The sequence below is a fragment of the Zonotrichia leucophrys genome, chromosome 5 (assembly GCF_028769735.1).
Source record: "Zonotrichia leucophrys gambelii isolate GWCS_2022_RI chromosome 5, RI_Zleu_2.0, whole genome shotgun sequence".
NCBI lineage: Eukaryota > Metazoa > Chordata > Aves > Passeriformes > Passerellidae > Zonotrichia > Zonotrichia leucophrys.
In genome coordinates, this window is record NC_088175.1 from 43,416,851 (window position 1) to 43,441,815 (window position 24,965).

Sequence of the window (24,965 nt, forward strand, 5' to 3'; positions counted from 1 at the left end):
AATGTATTCTGCTTCTATCCAAACCTTGTGTTGCCTGCCATTTATAGCAGGAGTAGTGTGATGGTTTGCTGTCACTCAGATTCCTTCAGTCTTGCTACTATGCTGTTGATCAAGTTAACTGCAAGGCAAGATTCATCCTAGGTAGATTCTGGGTACCCTTAAATAAAAAAGCTTGAATGCTATTGTGTAGCTCTGTGGATTTTTTGAGTAAAGAAGCTGGCACTTTAATTTTTTTAAGCACTGTAGTAAAGAAATCTTGTTCTGTTGACAAGTTCAGCATGTGTCTTGTGCAATACTTCTCTGTCTGCTTGGATCCTCCTCCTTCTCCCATCTGCCACCTTCTCACTCTGGGGAAAGGAAACTCCATTCTGTCAAAGCAAAGTGCCAGTGAAAAATGGGGAAGACTTTTAAGAGTAGCTTTTGGATGAGACCATTCACTAAAATCAAAACAAATATAACCACAGCTCACTCCAGTTTTGCCCTGTGTACTTAGCAAAAGGTTAAAGCTGACAAGGTAGTAAGATAGAGCACCTCAAGTGAAGGCTGTGCAGTTCAAAAAGGCAGAATCATTTACTTCTGCCTGTGATCAGTGCTCCATGGCAACATGTGCTTTGCAAGGAAAATAGCATGAATACCTATTAGGCAAAGAGATTCCCCAGCAAGTGAATTAAATGCCAGAAATCGAACAAGAGTGGGGTTGGTGGTTTTTTTTCCTTTCAGGGTAATTGGGTACCTACCAATGAAGTATCATAATTGTAATGGATGCTCTCTGAGTCTTCTGAAGTATGAAATGTCCCTCATTTTGAAATATCCTGCTTCAGAGACTCTGCATTAACTTTGAGGATTGTTTCCCTCTGCAAAGGTTTTGTGGTTTCTTTTGCCTGATGCTGACTTGCAAAATCAGTGTGAGCAGTTAAAGCCTTAAGAATGATAAACTCCTATTATTACAGCGACTTTGTGCATTCATTGAAGTCCCCAGGACTGGAGCTCAGACTTGGTAATTGTCTTGGATTAAATGAATGTGCCAAGTTTCACCCTTATGCCTGCAGCTGGTGATCTCTGCCTGGTAGAGTGAAGGATTACAGAACTTCAGGGCTGTTCTTGATAGTTCGGCTTGATGTGCAGTCACCTATAAAATAATGGTAGTAAATGTGCTTATGCTTTCTTTATAGCTGGAATTTGGTTGGCTATTTGAGGCAAGGGCAGCAGAAATCAACAGGACTTTGTCTGCTGGATGTGCTGAGCCTTCAGGCTCCAGAACTCAGAGTGCTGAATATCCAGGGGAGTTAAACCCCTGGGGTTCTGCTTGAGTCACTGTGCCTCACTCTCTGCTGCTTTGGGCACTCCAGATTACCCTCATCACACATTTGTTTGGGTTCCTGTGGCCATGAATTCAATGGTTTTCATTTCCTCTCTTAACAGGGTTTTCTAAATCCTCATTCCTTGCTTGTCTGCAAGCATGCTTTACTATTCAATGTAGTTTTAGGATATGTGCTTCTCTCCTCAGCCCTAAAACCTAAGCAAAAATTCTAAGTCAGAATTTTGTGATCTCCTTGCAAAAAGGTAGGATAGGTAAGAAAGAGATTATATAGGTGAGAACTGTGTAGGTAAAACTTGTCTGAAGTCCAGCTCCTCTGCTTTATCGGGGGGAAGGACTGCACTGCCTCTGTAAAGGCAAAAAGCAAGTATTTTTTTCCTGTGAAGAGCTGATTTCCAGTCTGTTATACAGCACTGTAAAATTGTCTACTGGCTGCCTTTGTGTTGGCTAGAAGAATTAAACTTGGAGTTGGGCTTGAATCATATTTTAAGTTGCTAAACCCCTGGCCAAGATAGTAAAATGTTGATGATGCTGCAGTACTGCAAAGCTGTAATTTGGTGAATAAATACTTTCTATAAAATAACGCTCCTCTCTTTGGTATTCCCTACATGATAATGAAAGGCATTTTGAGACATAGAAGTTAAAAAAATTAGTTTTATTCCCTTAATTTAGACAAAAAAATGTTAAGCAGAAGTTACTTCCATCTAATTACATTTTTCCTGCTCAACTTGAAGCCAATCTCATGGGCACATTCTCTATCCCTAAGTATAGAGAAACCATGCTGGAAGAAATGGAAAATCATGTCATACTTTAGTATGCAGTGGGAAAGTTAAGTTTGTAGTGTGTGGTGCAATGATCCATCTGACTTGGCATTTAAAAAAATTATTTATGTTTTTAAAAAGCTGTTCTGTGGCTTGGAAGAGCTGGAGTTCAGCTGTTAGGCTATTCCTAGCAAGCACAATATCCAAAAAGCCCCCATGGAACTGTGATGAGGAGGTTTCCCTGGAAATGAACTTCACTCACTTCTAGTCTAGTTAGCTGCCATCAATAAATGTACATATTAGTTTAATACTGATTTGTTTCAGAGCTAATGAACCTGTGTCATCCTCCTGCTCTGGAATGTTTCTGGTGCACGCTTCCCTGGTAAATGGGACACATGGCACTTGTGTGGAATTGGGCTGATTTCAGCCAAGTTTTTTAGAATTATTTTAAGTTTAGTAATTTTTTGTACGTACATGTCTTTTGGACACACAGCTTCTTGAGTTCTTAAGGCAGGCTGAATTTCATCACAGTGGGTGATAAACAGGCTCACTGTGATGTATCAGATTGATTGCTGTCTTTGAGTATTCCTTTTCAAAGTTTTACTGTTTTCATATTCTGGTGGTGCAGGATGGTTATATGGTAGTACTCCTCAACTGCTTCCTAAATCCAGCCAGATTGCAGCCCCTTCATTCTAGAATTGTAAATTCTCATGTCAGAGCCAGGCAGATGCAGGCATTTAATACTTCAACTCTTAGAAGAAACAACTGGATAAGTTTGAACATACATATGATGTATTGACCTGGGTTTGTGAACTATTTACATTCAGGTTGATTCAGGTGTTTGAAAGATGTGAAAGCACATGTACAGGAATGACATCTCAAAGTTATCTCTTTTTCATTCATGTTCCAGGACCACAGTGCAATAAGTTTAACTTATTTTCTCTCCATATTACAATAATTTTAAATATTAGTAGTTAAATTCAAATAATGTTAAATCCCCTTTCCCTAGAAGGCTAGGCTGCTAGTCTAGAATATAATAGAAAGTATTTTTAAGGATTTCTGGGTCTGGTTCTGAGGTCCCCCCAATTTGTAGCCATTTTAAAAAGGGAATAAAATAGTTTTTAGTTGTCTCATTCCTTTTTACTTTTTTTCCTGAATAATCTGAGAGATGCTCAAGGTAAGAGAGATTCTCAGGCCATTTTTAATGTAGAATTCAAGAGATCTGCTCAGTAACTTCAGCCTTCCTGTTTTCTGCGATCTGCACTACTTATCCATCCTGCTCACTGAGAAGTGTTGAGTGTAGCTGAATTTGATGATCTTCCAAGTTTTGTCAGTGTGATTCCCAGTTTAAAAGTTCAGGTGCATTATTTTGTGTATTTTGGACAGGCAGAGAAGTGACAGGAAAGTTGATACAGCTGTTCACAGGAAGCCATTGGGTGACAGATGAGTTGCAGTAAGATGGATCACTCTGAAATAGAGGGGGAACAGATTTCTCTGCAGGACACAAGGAACAATCTGAGATTCTGATAAATGCCTTTTCAGAGGGTATAAGATGACCCAATTAATAATTTCAGCAAACGTACAGCCGAGCCTTTGATCTGAATGTTAAGCAGTTAGAATCTCTAATATTTTTGTGAGGGCAGTAGTAATCAGGCACTCCTTTATAACTCCTCTAGTGTGACCCTCGTAAATTTGGTGTCCTCTTCTCAGTACCTTTACTTGTGTTCTCCCAAACCTACCTTAGTTTTTATATTAATATTCACTGAATTCCTTCTTAAAGTTCAGCATCTCTTGCTCTTCAGGATTTGTGCTTTCTCTTCCATCTTAGACTGGCACTTTGCCATGTTGTGATTTTGGTAAAGCAAAGTCATTTTAAGGGGACCTTCAGCTTTCCTGTCATGCATTGGTGCTGCTGTTCTTCATGGCAGTCAAACGGGAACAGCTCTGCCATGTGCAAGTCAGTGCTCAACAGAGGGGATGGAGTCTGTAATAATTCAGGGCAGTGGTTGTTCCTTCAGAGCACTGAAAGCTGCATTGCACTAAAGGAGCAGTGGTCTCTAAATAAGTGAAAGACTCCAGCATGTGCAGAGCCTCTGCCTTCCTCAGTGGGTTGGTTCACAACAGCTGCAACAAAGGAGAAGGGGAAAAAAAGTTTGTGAAAGCACAGGAAGTGCTTCAGCTTCCTCATAAACAAGCAAGACATTTCTCCTCTGAGAATGCCTCTGCCAGATTTGCTGTGCCTTCTGTCTTTATCACAGCAGGTTGGAACAGGCATCATAAAGGATGACCAAGAAGAGGGAAATGTACTGGATTTGTGTCTAAACATGTAAAAACTTTGTAAATGTGATAATTGAAAGCACTTTATTCTGGGGAGAGGAGGGGGTATGCAATTTCCAATAGTCAGGTACTTTTGTGTACAAATAGCTGGGTTGGCAGCATGCATTTTGTAATCCTGAAAACAAGGAGCATTCATGTGAGGACTTAGGTGGGCAGTGTATGTAAATCTTGGTTATTCTTCTTAGAGAATATTGGTCATTCTCCAAAGCTTGTAGAATTCATTCTCACATAGCTTCTTGCTTCTGGGGGAGTTGTACCCAAATAGAATTAACGAAGGAGTAACAGACTAGACCAAAAGTTTAGTATCATAAAGTACTTCTCATCTCAAACCAAGACTCTCTTTGAACTCTGAACACAGAGTAACTAACTGTCTCCATGATCATCTCCATGATAATCAGCTTATTTCCGACCTTTTTTAGACATGTATTTTTCTCTTCCAATGCAATTTAAGTGTACAGTGATGAAACTACAAGGAACATCCTCTCAGAAGTGACAGAAAAAAGGATTCAGTTTTTTTTATTTAATCATATGTGGTATGCTGTAGTCCAAGTGCCAGTTGTGGGGTTATCCTGGGATGTAGCAATGTCCAGGAAAAGAAGGTAGTTTGATATTAAGGGTTTGTATTTATGGTTTCAGTTTAAATTTGTGCCTGAGTGCAGACCTTGCACTGGGTTTGCTCTGTGCACAGAGGGCTCAGCCCTGAGGCTGCCATCACTGCCTGTTGGGGGAATTTCCCCTCCACAATCCACAGCTGTATCTGTGGTTGGGCTCTTCACCCAAAGACAGACAGGGATCCCATTTGAAAGGGCACATTGTCAATGGCCACTGCCATGGTGCAGTGCCTCATTACATCATTAAATGTATCTGTGAGTGTGTAGATCAGCTTAAACTGTGCCTGATGCTTTTCTGCTTAGCAGCATCTGATTTTGCATATTTTAGATGTTTATCCAAAGGCCTCCAGAGATGCCTTTCATGGTTGGCTGCAGATAATTGTAAGTTGGCAGTTTTCCTGTTCCTGGATGTCAGGTAGCCTTTCAGTGAACCTGGCCCTTTCAGAGGTAGCTGTTCCCTGTGGCTCAGTGGTGGGAGCTGTAGCTCCGAAATGATTTGGAGATTTCAGTGGTGCTGATGGCTCTTTACCATGCTGAGTTTTTAAGAAACCTGGCTTGCAGCCCTAAGAGGCACGACTCACCTTGGGTTACCCAAGGTTTGACTACATGGCTAATTAGTGATAGAGGAAATCTGACAAATATGTGACTAATGCGCAGGGATTCACCTAATGAAAATAACACCTCTTTCCCAAATAGCTCCCTTGCAACATTTAGTTGTGTAGCAACTATTGCTGTTTTCTGAATGAAGTGGATTCCCCAGCAGTCTTTGTGCACACCCCCACCCCCTATTAGGCTCACAAAATTAATTTTAGAGAATATAAGCAAAAATACACATGGTATAGGTAATAGACAATACAGGTAATACTGCAGCTACACTAGATTAAATGTAATTTCTCATTCTTGCAGAAGGCTCCTTTTCTGTGAACCTAAAGTATCCTGGAAATGTTGGAGTTTGTCAGGAAATGGCCAAAAGCGGGAGAGTAAATTCTGCAATGATAAGGTTCCATTCCTTATTGACCATGTTTTTCTCAAGTCGTGAGGAGGCAATGACAGCACATACAATTCTGATACCTGATAAAATTGTCTCATTTGGTCAGGGTGAGAATAAATTTAAAGAGCTGAAAATACTGCTTTAAATGATTGCTCTGCTTGTAGTTAGCAAAAAATTCATCCTAAAGAGCCAAATAAGCATATAATTTTGTCGTGGCTAGTCAAAATTTCAATGTACATTTAAAAGGAGGGTAATTTTCCCATTTCTATTTTAGAATGTTCCTTATTCTGCCTTTATAATTCTGTCCATTTCCTTATTAGTGCTCCTTTCAGAGCCCAAACATGTCAACAGTGACACCATTATCAGCCTGAAATAAAGGAACAAATGTTCTGATCTTCAGTTATGGTTTGCCTATGGCAGATATTTTTAATTTTGCAGCTGCTGGAGGATGAGGCAGATTTGCAGCTGAAGACTTGGCCCCTGTATCACACGTCCACTTTCCAAATGCTCTCAGAGGTGTCAGGAAATGTGGGGCTTTCCAAGGGGTCTCTTCACTGAAGTAGCACTTCTGGAAAAAGAGACAGGAGGGAGCATGAGGCAAAGCACTGGCAGGAGAAGGGAGGTACCCTGCTGATTTAGCATTTGCTTGCAGATGTTCAAAATGGAGTGTGATGTGGCAGCTGATCCTTATTTTTCACCTAGTGTGAATATGAGCTGAAAAACCTCACACACTCTCCCGTGTACTCTGAGCAGTGCGAGTTCCAGCGGGTCCTCAGCCTCCAGGATTTTTCTTTCCTGGAAAAGGAGGTAATGTGACTTTTTGGCCATGAGGAGCAACTTGTGCTCTTCCCAGCCTTGACCCCTGCTGACCTGACCTTCTTGGCTTCTTTTCTTCTCTGTCGAGGTCGGGATTGAAAGCACTCAGGACAATATTTCATGTTCAGACTCAAATGTTTATTTTTTCTTACCTGTGTTACAGTCTGACAGGCAGTGAGTTCTGCAGTGTTCTACTAACAAGGTACAAAATGGCTAACTATCTCTCCCTACAAGGTCTTTTAAGGCTAAACTATGCAATCAAGAAATGACACCTAAATTATTTTCTCTTTTAACCCAATCACTAATCACTCAAAGTCCACAATTGGACTTTTGTGTAATTGGACTTTTGTGTCCAATTACATAATACCACCCAAACCCATGAAGAAGGTGAAAAAAAAGGATGAGCCACTGCCCTAAAACCTCCATCTTAGCTCTATATGTGTTACTGTATTCTGAAACCTTAAACTCTGAGTTTTCCACCCTGTGATATTGCACACTTCTAATCAACTACACACCCATAATCCCAGTGCTGTCAATCAATTTTGGACGCCTTCTCCATGGACTCAGGTCAAATGCAGTGCTCTCCTGGGGGTCAGGGTCTGTCAGCACACAAAGTCTAATGTTCTCATCATCCAGAACTCCAACAGAGCCCTGTTCCAGATGGGTGCCATGACTCTGAGTTGCAGATGAAGCTGCAGAGCACACAGGAACTACAGTGACCTGGGCCTGCCTTGACATGGGCATTCAGCCACGTGAGCTTTGGTGCCCACCGCTGGCAAAAGTGGCCAGGCATGGAAGCACAGCTGTGGGAGTGTAAACATTATTTATTGACTTGTCACTTCACCTAACCTTGTTCAGGCCTCAAAGTGCTTCCTTTGTCTTTGTGCCAATATTTCTGTAATTTATTTACAGTGATAGAAGTTAAGATGTGGCAGTGCATTTAGTTAGTACCTCTGAGTGATGTGGATGATAAGGATTGTTGGTAACAATCCTCAATTTTCTTAGATGCTGAAACACCAAAGACTTTATTTTGTAGCTCCCCACAGTCAGAAGACAGTGATGTGAAGAACTGAGCCTAAATGATGAACTGGTTGAAGGTTTAAATGGTAAATTCTCTGTTTTGGAACTGAAATATGTTTTGAAACAGTTTGTTTAGTTTTATTTTGTCTTTGGCATTTGGCCCAAAATGCATTGCATGTTGCCTACTCTTTTTGCCAAAAATTGAGTAGCAGTGGTGCCACATGTGTTTTCCCTGAACTTTGATATCTATGTTAGTGGATCCAGGCAATTTGAAAGCTGCATAGATTTTCTAGTGATCCATAAAGAACAGTTTATCTAGGTCTTGGACAACTTTAAAGCTTCAGAAAGATAGTTTTTTTTCTTTTGCTGGTTTGCAAACTTGGACTAAATTGACTTGAAAAATGTGATATTAACTATTAAAAAATAATAAAGAGGGTTCAGATACTTCCACATTTGGCCATGGTGTTAATTCGGTGGTTAAATACTTATGATCTTTTGGTTTCATGTGTAAGGATCATGGAAAAGTAATGCAAGTAATTTATTTTCTAATAATAATAATAATGATGATGATGATGCTTGTGTTGAGCGTCTTTGCTTGAGTACTGTTGTTAATTATCTTGCTGCTCTGAACTTAGCTTCCATTCCTGTTGTTTACCTGACCTATTGAATAGTCTGCTGTATGACCTTGGACTTTTTGATCATATCTCTCTGAGAGTAGATATAGACATGCACATATAAATAGGGTTTCTAATAGAGGCAGGTTTTATTAAGCAGAAGCATTGCTGGGAGAGTTAAAGAAGAGAATGAAGTGATGTGTCTTTGAAGTGCAGTCACTGCATTAAAGTGCTCCAATGTAACACTCTTTTGATCTCCTAAGAAATAAAAAGGCAGTTCATGCTGTAGCATCTTGGAGAAGCTAAGGTCTAAAAGGACATCCTGTTGAGAGTACTTATTAGTTATGCAGTCTAAAACTGTGGAACATGCTTAATCTTGTAAAAAGGGCTCCATGTCTTCATTTTGTAAGGAGCTTAATACCCATCTCTCTTGCTTTCAGGTGACTAACAGGCCTTTCAGAAAATATCATATTAATTTAAAAACAACTGTCCAGAAATGTCAGGCATCTCCAGTGTCACTTGTGCCCTGTGACCTGATACCACTTAAGTGGATAGTATACCTTTGAAATGTATAGAAGATAAACCTTTCAAACATATACATTAAAAATATATGTCAACAGACCAGCTTTACCATGACCTACTGGCTAGAAATAAGAATATCTACTTGGTGGTTTGTTGTTTTGTTTTATTTTAAATCCGTAGTCAATCCCTAGCAAGATGTGGCAAGTCTTGAGCTTGAGATGGTCAAAAATGCAGAGCCAGGCTGTTTGCAGTGTGTATTTCATGTTTTTTCAATGAATGGGAAACTGACTGCAGCTTGGCTGGCAGGGTCAGTTCCCTCCTCGTTCTGTGAGCACGTTTCACATGTCCTTGATAAGGGACTCTGTGGTTCCCCTTGTGGTGATGTTTTTGAGCTCATCTCTCTCAGCTGGTAAGGCCACGGACTTCTCGCACAACTTGTGACCTACAGTGCCTCCAGCATCCCTGTAAATGACAACAGCTGAAACTCAGGCAGAGCTGAGGCTGTTTGGATTGGATTTTCCCTCTGTCAAAAAACCCCAGATTTGGCAGATTTTGTTCTTAGAATAGCAGGAAGGGAGAAACTTGGTTTCATAACTAAATAACAATAAAGTTAGGTTAATGAGCCTGTGAATCATTTGAATGGTTCAGCCCTGTGTGCATCTGCTGCATGCTAAAAACTTCCCAGCAGATTTTTCAGTGAAACACAAAGCTGACATAAAGTCAGTTGTCTTTGATCTTTGCTTGGTTTTGGGGTGTGTTTGTTTAAGATTGGGAAGCTATTGATGTGATGAAATGAAGATGCAGTATTAACCCAGGGAAATATGCTAGTCTTAGTCTGTCTAGCTCAAATAAAACAGCAAGGATGTAGCATATTCTTTGTTTGTTCACTATCAAGCATGAAATGGTCGATAATACCTATTTCAATCTCCTGTTTTGGATCCTCTAATAAGTTCTTGCTCTGTAAAGTTCATGCTGTCCTCTTCCTCTCTCTTTTAAGTAGTCTGTGGCTGTTAGGTCTAAATTTGCCAGCTCTCTTCATGGTATGATAATCACGAGATGCTTTGGATTGGGAGTTGCAAACACAGATCTTTTGAAAGAAGGTCTTTTTAATTTGGAACATTTTGACTGATTCCCTCTTGTCCCTTGCTTTCCCTAACTTATCCTAGTGAGGGGGCTAAAAAAGAAAAACTTGGTTGTTCTGTCAATAGAGAGGTCATTAGGGCTGCTGTTGTATCACTTGTAACATGAAATCCTTTGAAACCATATCTTGCAAGAGTAATACTGTAAAACATATTGTGAATGCAGGCAAATTGGAAGCCAGGCATTTATATTCATGATGCAATATAAATAACTGGGTTTGGACATTTAGCTGCAATGCAAGAAACATTTCACTGATATAAGCAAAGTTGTCTGTGTCTTTTTATCCATATGAGAAGACTGGCTGCATCCCTGGCAGTGAATAAGTTAACCTACTTAGTGTTTTGTGTGTAGGCAGCATGCAGTTCTGTGAGATTGCAGTGGGCAATGAAGCAGCAGAATTCAATTTGCAGCAGTGACCTAAGAGGGACTATTTTTAGTAATAAAATAGGTCAGGGGATGTGGTAGTGCAGACTGATAAATGAACAGTCTTCCCTTCCACTTGTGGGGCATGTTTTTGTTCACCATTGATGAAGCTCTGCGATGGAGTCTGTGCTGTCACGTGATTATAGTGTTAGGAGTATTTTATTATTTTATTATTTTATCATATAGGAAAGTGCTAAGTTTTATTTTGGTGAAGAAATAATATAAGTAACTACATAGGGATTCACGGAAGGTAAAGCCAACTTGGGAGCAGGGTGTTTTGAAGCCATTGCTCAAAGCTGGTCTCAGCACTGCTGGAGATCTCATTTTGCAGTGTTGTCCATGTGACAAGTTGTTCTTGCAGTCTTTTTCCCTTTCACTCTACTGGCTGTTCTTATGTGTTTTTTTAGCTTGCTTCTGTTTCCAGTTTGCTTTCTCAGTAATTTATGCAGATGAGTGTTAGCTTCTTCCTCTCAGGATGGCAAAGATGAAACACTGCTTTATCCTGTTCCTTTGAGTCTCTGGGCTCTTGCAGGAAGCTTGCAAAGGATCTGTTCAGCCCATTCTTATGACACAGAGCAGTCCAAGTCTCTTTTTGCATTATACTACTTGACTTTTGCATTTCCACACTTCTGTGGCCTCCTTGAAATTCTGTTTCAGAGCAATCTTGGAAAGTGCCTGTCGACTGTTTGTGCCTTTATAATCCTGCTGTTAATTACCGCTGTGGCAAAGTCCCCAGAATCTCTAGTCATGGAGCAGTGTGTCTTCATGCCATATAAATAGCAGAAAACCATCAACTTTAGCCCTAAAGCCTTTTGATTTTTACCCTCGAAAAAGTGTGCTTAGCAGGAAGCAAGTGATCTCCAGTCCTGGCTGTAGCCGCATCAGTATCAGTGCGTCACCCTGCGTGAGAAGTACAGTGCAGGATGCTCAGGCTCTTGCTGGAGCTACCTCCAGGAGTTAATGAGCCCTGGTGAGATGCACTGGGATGCCCAGTTCTCCTGCTTTGGAACTAAGAAGATTTCTTCCCCTGGGGCTGCTTAATGTTGTGTGAATTACATGCCTGTGCTGGTGCTTGTTCCTGCCCTGCAGTGCTCTGTGAAGTACAGATATGTCTGTATGGCATGGGGGAGAGATGTCCTTAAACTTTCCCTTATTTTATATCCCTTCTAGCAAAATGTGCTTAATTTTCATGGTCTAGTTAAGACCATGATGAAATATCATCTAGCAGAGTTTTTAAAGTGCTTAAAAGTCCTTGAATAATATCACTTTGATATCATATTTATAAGGAAAGTAAGCTCAACATTGATCACTGGCTTAAAAATTGTAAACTCAAACTGTCCTTGACCCTCTTCTTTTTTTTTTTAAGGTTACAAGTTAGTTATGAATCATCCTCTAATTTAAAAAAAACCTTAATAAAATGGTTAGTAATTTGAATTTATAACTTCTGTATTTTTCTGCATCAAAGGTCTGTTTCTATATTGCAAATAAGCACTGCACACCTCAGATAACCAAGAGCGAGCAATGGGAAAAATACAGAAAGACTTCCAGTGGGATCAATACAGTGGAGTTATTTTCAGCAACACTCTAAGAAACATGAGGGGGGCTTTTGTTCATATTCCTTCATCAGTGTGGTATAATGTGCTTCTGAGGGACATCTTTTACTATGAATACACTGCCCTGCACTTTCCTTTCTAAAGAAAAGGCCTGTATTTTTGTTTTATTTGTTAATCTGTTTTTGCAAAAGATAGCTTGACAATATCATAGAATATAAACTGAATCATTTGGTGTTCCTGTCTATCCTGCTCATCATGGGAGCTGGAATTCCATGGCAGTTCTCAGCCTGTTCACTGCACACTTGTGGGTCAGCTCAGGTGATCAGAGCACACTGAGCCAAGAGCTCATTTATTAGGCATGCAATGAGAGAAATCCACAAATACTCACAGTTTTTCTTCTTAGGAGTTTGGAACACTGCAGTCCACCCTCCCCATAGTCACCCACCCTGTAGATTACTGGCCTGTCCCATATCTGGTGTGCTATGCTCTGTTCCTGAAATACCAGAAGTGGAAAACTTGCACTCAGAAAGTAACTGGGATCATCCTTTTGCTCCTAGCATTTAATGATGGTTTCACATTTAGAGGGTGACTTTTTCTCTCCATTACAAACTAATTTATTTTAATTGATTTATGAAAACTCTTGCTTTTCTCTATTTCCTCATGTTTTCTCAGCATGACTGACTGAAAAAGCACTTTGTGCCAAAACACAGAGCTGGGAAGATGGCTCTCTTTCTCTCCTGTGAATTCATTTTTGGTGTGGGTATTGCAGATCTGTTTGTGTGCAGTGTTTTCCAGTGCCTTGGTAAATGCGATAAATGCTCCAGCATTTATTTTTTGCTTGTTGTGGGGGCATGAGCCTGGTGGGGAGACATGAGCTGCAGTATCTGACAGTGGAAGGTCTGGTGGGAAAGTCCCCAGTGACTCTGTGACAATGCTGTGTGTTTATTCAGATTATCCAGTCAGCACTTGGATTGCCAGTAGGCTCAGGTATGGGAGAAGTGCATCCTGCTCCTGCTGCTGCTTTAGCTGACATGAGGTAAATGTCCTCCATCATGTCTCCCTCCCTCTTTTCATTTGGAAAATGAAGGTGATGATACATGATCTCCATCAGGCGAAAGGATGTATATTCATCATCGCTAAGCTTTTAATCTAATCTTTCCAGAGTAAAGATTTTGTGGGTAATTTCTCGACTGGTCTTGGCCTAGAGAGCTGCAAGAGGAGCCATGTGGTTTGATCTGACTATGTGCTGCTCAGAAGGAAAATCTTTGCTTTCTCTATTCTGGATATATTTCCAACCAAAAACCTAGGAGTGAAACAAGACTTTTGTCATCCCTCTGAAAATCCTAGGTCTCTTCCAGCTCAAAAGACTTCCCAGAACAAGTAGCTCCAAAGTTTACTCGAAGAATGTGATTGTAATCCAGAGGTGGAAAACACAGCACTTTCACACTAGGCATGTCCAAAGCCAGTTCATACTTTGAACAGCCTTTTTTTCCTCTTGCTTTATATGCATGCACACACATTTGAGCAATGAAGAAAACTGAGGCACAGCAATCTGCCTGTGTTTCCCAGTAGTATTTCAGCAGGAATGCCAGGAATGAGTTTTATGTCAAGTCACAGATAAATTTGTCCCCAGATCCTCTCCCATGTTTGCTGGTTTTTCAGCTCTTTTGTGTAGAGGCTGTCTGTGTGTACTGGGATGCCCATGACCTGTCCCTTCCCACTGTGGCATGGCCACAGGGATGGATTGTCAGAAGAGAGAGGAAGCACAGCCCCACAGGGTGGCATAAGCAATGGATTCTGAGCATTGTTACTAGCGTGACAGGACCTGCAAAATTAATATGCTAGCTGGAAGGTACAAAATGTAGCTCTGTTCTTCCTTTAGGCTCTGACTCTTCTCAGGGCACAGCAATGCCTGCAAAGAAGTGTTTCTGGTGTTGCTGTCACTCCTGGGTGTATTGCCTGGAGGAGGCAGCCTGTGTAAGGAGCAGGTGAGCTGCAAAGGGCAGCAGACGGTGTCCTCCCAGCAAAGTCTAGTGTCCTGAGAGGACCCTTAGAACTTGTTTTTTGCTGTGTCTAAGGTAAGAAATTGAGAATATACAGGGCAGGCTCTAATGGTGCAGCGAGCTTTCTGACTTGCCTGACATAGTGTTTAATAAAATTATTGTTGGAGGTTTCTCTCCTTGCCTGCTCCCCCAGTTCTATTTCATTGTATTTCATCACTTTAATTCCTACTGTTCTGGTACAGGGCCAGATGAATTGAGGATGTTAGGGCTTTTTTTTTTTTTTTTTTTGTGCAAAAGTAGTGTTGTGTCCTTTAGTGGACTCTTCCTACTCTCCTGCCTATTATTGCTCTGCTGATCTGCAGGGCCAAGCAGAGCTGGCAGCAACCAGGCACAGTTCTCCAAGCTGCTGTTCACCATCCTCCCAGGAAGAAATTGAATTAGGGGCTGTGTTTCTGCTTGCATTTGTAGGTGCTGTCATGCAGTTCTGATCAATGTTGGGTGACTTTGGGCTAAAGACCTGGTCACAGCAGTCTATGTGTGCAGGTGGAAACCACCTTGTGAAAATTTGGCTGAGAAATGGTGTATCAGTTACAACTGAGAGAACAGGTGCATTTTGTTGCACACAGGGCAGGTCTTGGCTATGGTTAGAACTATTTGGGAGGAGGAAAATTGGGTTCATTGCCAGGTTTGGAGGTGACCTGAAAGGATTTCTGTAAAATTAAAGGTCTCTACTGTGCAGAGACTTCGATTAATAAGCTCAGTGAGGAATCATAGCTGCAATAATTGTAATTGGAGGCAGGCTTTTGCTGATGAGTCACCTTGTTGGGGCTGTCTTGACTGCCCTCCTTGAGCAAGTGGAAATCTGGAAGAGAGGAATTGGTGTGACCTGTCAGTACCAAGCTGGCAGTAGAAATTGGCACAAGCTAGACCCTGCTGTTGGAAAAAGCCTGGAGAATCAGCACAGCCCTTTGTGCTCAGTTGGTGCCACTTTAGGTCACAGGTGTGTCAAAGTTGTATCCAAAGGGAGAAAAGCAAACCAATAAAGATGATTTCAGCATGAAGGAGTGTGGTAGAAGTGAGAACACCAGGGACTGCCAGGCAGCTTCGTCCTTCACTGGCCCCTTAGATTTCAAAAGTTTTGAGTGTGATCATTTGGAGCTTGCAGAGAATACAGTCTTAGTAGGAAAACAGTCTTGGCTTTTGCCACTTTTGTGTAAATTTGGTGATGGGTTTATGTGAAAAACACAAGTAGCTCCTGCACTGAAGCATGCATTTGCAAAATTCAATAGAAGCATGATCTGGTTGTTCCTAAATTTTTGGGGAAAACTGGAGGGAAATAAGAAAACTGTTGGGATTTAGAAGATGAGCTTTGGGGAAAAAAGACATGTGCAACTCAAAGGCAAATAAGTTTGACTCAGAGCAGCTTCACTGAGGCCTGAAAAACTTTTTCTCAATAGTCACTTGCTTTGAGCTTTTCCAGAGATACTGTTTAATTTAGTCCATTGTTGCACAGAAAATTGAATAGTAAGTGAAAATTTTCAAAATGTCTTTGACAAAACTTTAAGAAGTTATTTTTGTCTGTATCCCAAGGGTAAATCCCTTGAGTCCCTGATGGAAAGAGCGTAGAAGCTTCAGGCAGTGATAACTTTCTGCATGCCTGAAATCTGTTTGTATGAAGTGTTACCCAAAAAGGGAAGAGCTAGGGTCCTTTTTGGAAAGTTATAGCTATCTATGCACTAATAATTTGCTGAATAGTCACAGGCTGTTTCAACCTATAAAGTAAATTTTCTGATATTAATTTCTTTGAGGATTAGAAACCTGGAAAGAATAATATGTTCTGACACAGTGTTCTTGGATGACACTTAAATTTAAAATAACATTATATTGTAAATGGTTAAGAATTAAAGAAACAACCAATTGGTAATGTAGGCCTTGAGCAAAGTACAGTATAGGAAGCACTGAAAAATGTTTCTCTGCATGATTAAGAGAGTCTGGTTTGCTGTTTGATTTATTGGCTGGCTGAATGAATTCATTAATTGTGTATGACTACTTTTACTTCTGGGTGGTCATTTTTCATTTCAGATTTCATTACTGAATGAGCTTTTCCTAGGGATGTTCTTATCATCCAAAATTAAATACATGAAAATGTTAGGGAGGCTCAGCCCTCCCTTTTCATCTTGGTATTTTTCATACCATGGTCTTACCAACTGCAGAAAAATTTACTTAGGCTGCAATACCTTAAGTTTTGTGCTCATTACTTGAACACCAAAAGATTCTCTTACTGCAATACAGGCCATGTTCTGTGTTATGATTTTCAAAACAGTGGTATGGAACTAGAAACCCTCTTTGTTAATTAGATGGTGGGGAATGAGACAGACACTTGTTTCTGAAACATTTCAGGTGTTTCAGATGTCAGCATTCAAACATCCTTGTGATTCCATTTGTAGAATGGGAGTTCTGGGAATGCAGCTCAGTGGGAGGTAAGGATAGGTAACATTTGTAAGGAATCAGAGGACTTAGGGAGAGATGCTGAACATCTTGGCTTGTGGTTTCAACACAGTTTTTTTAGGAAGGACTCATTTCCTGGACAGCTTGCAAACAGTATGGTCTGCAAACACTCCTCTCTTCAAGGATCTTAAGGCTTTCAGCTGCATGGAGAAACAGCATTTCAGGAAGCAGATAATGCCACCACTTCAGCAGCCAAGGATGCTGTTCCAGGGAATGGTGCATCTCCTGGAAGGCAGCTCAGCAGAACCTCAGTGGCCTTGCCAGCCCTTCCAGCCAGAGGGCAGCAATCTCTGGATGCGCCCTGGGCCCATAAGGGCAGGGGGTTGGATATAGCTATTAGGAATTAATTTTATTCTCAAGTATTCTCCTTAAAGTGAGGGAGGGGGGGAAAGGGAGTGTAGGGAAATCGTCATGTTCTTCCTTTTCTTTCTTAGCCCTCACTTTCAGGTTTTGTGTTTGCAAGTAGAAGCTGCAGAGTTGTTAAAGACTACAGAGTGAGGACTTTGTCATCCTGTCTCTCCCCCTCAGTTTTGGCTCAATGCTGACCCCTCTTCCTGTAATTGTGTAGCAGATGGGGTGGGTGAATCCCCAAGTTGGCTTTGTGGCAGAAAAGGCTACTGTGATATTTTGACAAATCTGTTCTTGCCTGTGGGCTCTGGCACGCCCAATGTTACCTCGTGTTTTCTGTGAGAATTATCTCTGACTATGTAATACAAATAAAAGGTCTTGTGAGGAAAGGAGGTGAATGAGGGAACACTTACCCTCCTGTAAACATATGGATGTGATGAGCAGGAGCCTGGGTAGGAAGCATTTTTCCTGCTAGCTGGCTTGGTCCCATTCAGTACCAACAAGCTGTAATTATTGATCTCTTCCATAGTTTATTTTTTCTCTGCCTTTACAATATTGATACATATCTGTAATGTCAAACTCTAATTTACACCTGCTGTCCAAAATGGGAATAATAGCTCATGCTTCTCTACCAGTCACTCAGCGGAGACTGACTGTAGAGAAATAGAGCCTACAGAAATATGATTATTGCTGTATGCATGATGTCTGTGGGTAGTTTATTTTTAACAAGAATAAATTCTGTAGTGCAAAAGGTGAGATTTGTATTACTTTGTTTCTAAAGTCATTAGAATTAATAGAATTTATACTTTTTTTCCAGGTGGATTAAGTGAGCTTTACCTTGGTAGTCATGTACTTAGATAACAAAATATAGCAGAGACATTAACGATGAAACTGATCTGAAGCTGGCTGATAAACACTGTGACAGTGCCATCCTATTTTTGTTCAGAGCTTCCTCCTGCTCCAGGGTCTGTAAAGTGACCTTCTCTCCATAATTTAGGATGCACACTCATCTGAACACAAACACAGCAATGATTCTCACTGGCATAGGGCTAATCAGGGTAAGTAAGAGTCAAAACAGTATTGTCCTCCCAGCAAATAAATGTATTGTGTGAAGTTAGTTTCAGCAGATGAACCCAGCAGCTGGCCTTGAAGATCATGCAAATTGGTCTGTTCTGGGTGACAGGATTAAGGCTGGAAATGTCAAATCTTGTTTTGGAGAACATATTTAGCCTGTTTGTGAATATATCTCTGTGTGTGCATATAACTTACAAACACAGATGTGCACACACATGTAAAGAAAGCTCAAATTTGTGAGATCCAGGATATGGATTTGGGTTTTTTTTCCTTAGCATTCATTTGACTTCATTATAAATGAATACTCTGCTGTTGCTGACTGTGTTGTCTCTGTATAACCTGACCTCTTCCTTGCAACACAAGGTCCCTGTCACTCTGTGATGCCTCTGGCCTGGAGCAAAGCTGGAACATGGCAGCAAGGGGCACATGTCCCTCCTGTCCCCTCCTGTTACCCAGGCCTCTCTGGCTGTTGGTTTGCTGAGAAGTGTTTGATTGCTGGTTTGGGGGTGAAGAAGGACATTAGCAAGACAACTAATATCAGATGTCAGCATTCATACACCCTTGTGACTGCATTTGTACAATGGGAGTTCTGGGAATGCAGAAGATGAGGAAGTTGGACAAATTCATCATATTCTGTAGCTCAGTCTTGATACAACCAGAATTGGCCCTTAACAACAAAAAGCCCTGTTTAATGTCTGTTATTTTCCACTCTTCTCCAAATAGCAGTCTTGACACCCTGCAGGATGTCAGCCACAGTCTTAAGGACTTGAGAACTCAGATTTTTCTCTCAGTTCTCAGCAATGTATTTGTGCAGTGAGACACTTGACTGCTTTAGGGACATCTCAAGAAACTTGAGCATCTCTAGGGATGTCACATCCTGCAGCCAGAATGTGGTGAGTCAGCACCAAGGATAGCAGAAGTTCAGTCACTTCCTCCTCTTCACTGCAACTGCAGGATGTCACTACTTACAGTTCCCTCCTGTTGAGTAACTTCTGATGTCAGTTCTTTTTTTAATATTTATTCAGTTGGAAGCTATCTGTAATTTTGGACTGCTTATGAGGCTTCTTTTCTTAATATCATCATACTGGGAAATCTGTAGAAATGGTAAAGATTTAGGCCTTGGCATAATGCCTTTACTTCCAAGGTTTGTTATGATGTTAGGAGAGTTGCACCCCCTCAAAGTCAGAGTACAGTAAGGAAAAATGATATGGAAAAATGGGACTGATTATCTTCACAACTGCCAAAATCAGTGACAGAATGGAGCCTACAAAAATATCTGCCATATTAGGACTACTTTTGGAGCTCTTTTGGGTTGTTTCTGGATAACTTACCACCTAATCCTGTGTGAAAAAATGAGAGAGACTGGGCTTGACTTCAATTCCTGTGCATAGAGGGGTAACTTAATGACAGTTTGCTTTGTGTTGTGGGAGGTAAGTCAGATTTATCATGTTTTGTTTGTTGTTTTTTGTTAACTGGCATTTCTGTTACGATTTGTCTTCTTACACTCCAAAATAAGTTGCTAACTTTTATTTTAAAATGAAAGAAAAAATCTCCAAAATCCCTGCTCCATGCTGTAAATGACATGTTTTTGAAAAGACTCCTATTTCTGCTCCCTTTTCTTTTCCTTTGTTGAAGTTCCTGGGCAAAGCTGAGTGTTTTGATAGTTTAGTACTGCTGTTAGTAGATTTCTCTCCAGGAAAATTGCAGACACAGGAATCTCACTCTTCATGGGCATGTAGGAGCACAGCAAGCCACATGCTGCCTGCTCCAGGAGGGCTGGATTGCAGCCAGTGGTGCTCGGTGGTGAATCCACAAGGGTGACAGCTCTGATCTTGTGTTCCCAAAGCTCAAGGCAGAGCTTGCTTCATCATGGGAATTTAGGCAGAGTGATAAGAGGACCAAAGAGAGGAAGAACAAGGAGAAACCCAGATTGTTACCCAAACTTACCTTAATTTTTTGTTAAAAAACGACCTTAAATAGTTGTTTAAATTGTCACGGGAACAAAATACATCATGAAAAATGAGATTACACTATTAAACTGTCTCCTTGTGGTGACCACTTGTGGGCTTCTCTGCGTCTTTACAGACAGGCTTGAAATCTGTAAGAAATTTATTTGTGAACTTTAGGCAGGCCAAACAATGGTGTGTCCCTGGGGTGGAAGCCCATTCACTCTATGCTCATTTTGGACTTTAGATATTTATTATTGTGTCTCAATGTGTAACAGTTACAGCTTTGTCCTCTCCCATGCTTTTAATTTTTAAACTGGAGCTGCAGCACGCTTTCAAATGCCTATGCTATGGGTTCCATGCGATTTTCATGAAGAACCCTGTCAACAAAAAGGATGAAGATTGAACTCAGTGTTGCCTTTCACTCTGTCCTGCAAGTGTATGGAGGGGAAGGGAGGGGGAGATGAGAATTGCCTCCAAGTCAGCTGGAATAAGCAGCATGGCCTTGAATTGACAAAAGCTCAAATCTGAGAGACAGCACACAATGGTAATAATGAAATATCCCAAGTTATTGCTTGCAGGGCATCAGCAATGAGTGTCTCCTCTCTAATTGCATTCAGTCTTGCCACTGATTTTCTTTATGTGAATCTAAATATTTTAGCTGTGTCTGAGACTTAGGAGCATTTCCTGTTCTTCCACACATCTCCCCCTTGGGAGATTAGTAGCCACAGCATATTGATCATCACCATTTGATTGGGGCTTGCCCTTTCTCTCTTTTGCTGCACTCTATGGTACATCTTCACTTGTGTTCATCCAGCAAGTTAATTGTCCAAGAACCAGTGCAAGTTTCTAGAGGAGGCTCCAAGATTTTTACAGATCTCGAATAATTAGATGACTGCATGTTGCTATATTCCCAAAATCAAATAGGTCTCCTTAATTGGAGATAATGTCTTTGACTGGATGAGAGTAACAAGAAAACAAAATGTAATAACACTTACATTGCAAGGACCTCCTTGTTTTCAAGCTGCATTTGGCTTTCTTTATTCTTTCATCAGGTAATTTTTCCCAGAAGTGACTAACAGGTCTGTGAATCCCTCAGGTTTTGGTTATAAGAGTTAGTTACAAGCAATGAAGATACCGGATTTCAGAGGGCAGGAGGGGCCAGTTCTAAAGCTGTAATTCTTTATTGAGTCTCACCAGGAATAACTTTGTACTCTTTAAAATGCTCATGTAACTCTGGCGACATCTAATTCTGAACTCAAATCAAGCATTTGTATGTGCACTGCCTTTAATGTGCACATGTGGGTGATCACAATCATGTCTCTCCATCACACTTCCTCAAAGAGATGGACTTATTCATTAGGCATTTGTAGCATCCTGTATTCTTAACTCCCTTTCCTGTGTTTACTTATGGTATTTTTTTGGGGTTTTTTTTTGTTTATGGTATATTTTTTGTTTTCAAAGAGACTAGTGAAGGTAAGGAGATTTGTTTCTTCTGTTTTATAAATTGTGTGTTTTGCACTCCCAGTGCAAACTTGCTTACTGGTATGATACACCTGGAGGACAACAGCTTTAGTCTTTCCTGTTCCAGTTACCTTCATGGACCAATGTAATTTAACACTAAGGTAATATCTTACATGGCCCATAAAGAGATAATATGATTTTGAATCCTCCTTTTCTGGTTTTCATTTTAGAATGATGCTTGGTTTTGCAAACCCTTAGTTGCCAACTTCAGTTTCAGTACTTGTATAAAAGTTAAGTGCACTTTGGGTACTTCAGTGTAAAATCTGACTTTTCCTAGCTCAGATTTAAAACAGTTTGTACCAAGGCAAAAATATGTCCCTTGTTATCTTGTCCTGTCTGTGGGCTTTGTTATGCTGATGTGTGGTGGTAAGATGTTCCAGAGTATTGTAAAACTATTTTTTGTCTAGATTCAAGGATCAAATTTTCCACTTGGATATCATCCTTGTGTGTAAGTAAATACTTTCCTTGAATTCCTTCATATCAAAAGGCAAACTCGGGCCTGTCTAAAATGGGAATAAGGAAGCTTGCAAACAAGAGTAGCAAAAGGATCGAGTGTGGAGGTCACAGAAGCCAGATCTTAGTTTTGTAAAGGTTTTTCTGTTCTGCCAAAAGAGAAAAGCAGGGGCACAATTGTTTTTATTGAATCTCTCTTTAAAAGGGACTTCTTTTTTGATAACTGATTCTGATACACATTCAAAGTGAAACTCGCTGTCTCAACCTCATGGCAGAACAAAGGCCAGCAGATGTAATTACTAAATTCTTGAGATTCAAGTACTGGAGAAATCACCAGAGTTAGCAAGGGCAGTACATTTAATTGCTTGCAAAGGTTATAGGTGCATTTGCTTCTCTGATTGGAAGGCTGGAATTCAATTTAAAGTGAGGCAAGATGTGACCTTGTAAAACTCAGTGCAGATTACTGATAGGTGTGTGAGGGTGTGGGGTCTGCCAGCTCTGCTCAGAAGGAAAGGAGACTGTGAACAGCCCATCTGAAAGTTGAGCCTGTTGGTTGCAAAATGTGTTCAGGAAGAAATGAGCTTGGAAAAGGCAAAGATGGTTGTGTTTTACCCTTCCTTATGGTAATATTTGAGGAGAATTGCTTTAGCTAAATCCTTTAGCTATAAAGTACAAAAGATCTCTCAGTGTGAGGGGATTTGGGTAGGAAACAAATGGGAATGGTGATGGAGGGGTATGGATTGAAGGATTAGGATATCTAGTGTCTCTCACTGTTCAGATGCTGAGATGTTGGTATCAGCCTTTAGGAGTCTGTTCAGTTACAGCTATAATTCCTGGTTTTCACCTTTTCTCTGCTGGCCATGTTTAATTTCCCTTGTCCTTGAAGAAAAAGGAACAATTTCTTACATGTCTAGCCTTTTTTTTCCTTCCTTCTTTGTAAAGGTTATCATTGCCCATAATCTCTCTCAAGCAGCTGCTGGCTTTTATGCATGGCACCTTGCTAGATGGCTGTAAATTTTTTAGAAGACCACCACTGTTTTCAGTGAGCTAGAAAAGTGTAAGTAACTATTCACACAGCAGGGCTCTTGAAATTCTCTGCTAACTTCTGACTGCAGGTATTGGGGTTTTTTTCCTGGACTGCCAATTTTATATTTTGTCTATCTGCTTTCAGCTTGTGCTTGGGGACCCTCACATTTTCCCCTTAGAAATGTGATTAACCTAGACAACTCTAAAGGAGGAAACATCTGAGCTGTAATTGCCAGTATTTAGAAATATGATTGCTTGTCCAATTCAACAAGCCCTACTTTCTCTGGTATTTTTCCTTTCCTTCCTCTGTCTCTTCAGATTTGCTATCATCAAGAGTTTTTAAAATATATTCACATTTCAGGCTTAAATATAAATTTAGATTAGCTACCATTTAATTAAGATAACATCATCAGGATAATTAATTTCCTAAGATGGAACAACTAAGCCCTTGTGATTTACAGCCTGTGCCTTGTGATTTTTTTGTTCTGCACTGGAAATTCATGCAGGAGTGACATCAGCTTTGAGATGCCACGTCTGGTCACAGTGCCACCCCCAGCCTGGCTTGCTGGTGGGAGAGAAATGGGACTGGCTGAGGCTGAAGCCATAGCTGGGGGAAAACTTGACTGCATGGGAAGCAGTGCTTTTCTGGAGCTGCTCTGAGCTATGGACTCATAAATTGGTTGTGGAAAAAAAAAGGAAAAGTACCATATATTTCATATATTTTAGCTGTGTTGCTCCCTAAGCTCCTAAAAAGCTCTTTCTGTACCTCCATTTTGAGTTCAGTGAGGTAACCTACACAGGAAAAACCCGAACAACTTCGTGTGCATTCCACAGAGATTTGCTCCTGGCAACCTTTGAAACAACTTATTAAAAGAAATATTTCTGCATTTGTAACTAATTTTGTAGGAAACAGACTTTGGTTAGCAAATGTGTTTCTATGAGGACAAGCTGATTCATGCTTTTCCTTCTACTTCATAATCTATGCAGATGAATATTACTCTTATCCTTCCCATGCAGTTCTTTCAGAAATATTTTATACTAAAACAAAGTAATTTTTTTTCAAAAGTAACAGTAAATTGACTCAGTGGATTGAAAATTAATATTTAATTCTTGAATAAGATGTTGCTTGAGGAAATGAAAAATCAAGACCCATAATAAATATAGCGGTTAAAGATTGGCCAACTGGAAGTTTCTGTATTTTAGATCCAAAATATACATTAGCTGTCGGAGAAATGGTTAGACAGATGGATGTTTAGTGTATGTGGATGGGATTTTTTTCTGGAGTTCTTGATTCAGCAGATGTACAGATGAAGTCTGTAAGATAATAGTGCTGAGCCAAGGCAAAGTTGCTGAGTACAGTGCTTTTTTTTTTTTTTTCAACTTATGACTCATGGGTGAATCTAAACTAGAACTATGTTTAATACTAATATGAAATTCAAATGGTGGCTTTCATGGCAGACACTGGAAGTACATCTTTGGATAATCTTAAACCAGGCTCTTCTTTCCTCCTGAATGTGGTCTTCCAACCCACTGTAAAATTTTGCAGTGAAGAAAACTTTAGAAGAAACAAAATTGATGCCCTGGACCATATTTTCAGCATGCTTGTACATAATCAACAACTTTCTGCATTTGCTCTGTTTGCCACCTCATGCCCAATTCTCACCAGTTCTCCAGTATTCAGTGCCAGTTAAGGCTCTCAGCTTGCATTTCCAAACCCTCAGCATGTTCTTGTTTTTTCCCCTGGGCAAAAGCCTCCCTGCTCAGGCACTGTGCAAACACTTCACCTCTCTGTGCTGCCCTGTCCCCTGCGGTGCCATCGTGCCCTGGGGACAGTGGGTGCCCCAGACTGGCCCTGTTTGCCCAGCCCTGTGTGCCCAGCTACCCCTGCAGTGCCCTGGGGACAGTGGGTGCCCCAGAGTGGCCCTGTGTGCCCAGATGCCCCTGGAGCTCTCCTGGCTGAGCACAGGCACTGCTGCT

The 24,965-nt window shown here is 40.7% G+C and overlaps 1 protein-coding gene across 4 annotated transcripts in view; it reads left to right on the forward strand.

Annotated features, from left to right (window-relative positions):
* SERGEF (secretion regulating guanine nucleotide exchange factor) overlaps window positions 1-24,965 on the forward strand; it is a 141,656-nt gene that overhangs the window by 89,235 nt on the left and 27,456 nt on the right. The window contains exons 11-12 of one of the 4 annotated variants that reach the window (XM_064714896.1): window positions 5,934-6,027; window positions 6,457-6,506. The exons of the other annotated variants lie outside the window; for them this stretch is intronic. Of the exons in view, the coding sequence (XP_064570966.1) occupies window positions 5,934-6,027; window positions 6,457-6,487 (125 nt within the window). The 3' untranslated portion in view covers window positions 6,488-6,506. Of the gene's footprint in view, window positions 1-5,933; window positions 6,028-6,456; window positions 6,507-24,965 lie in introns of those variants that run through there. 4 annotated transcript variants of the gene reach the window in all.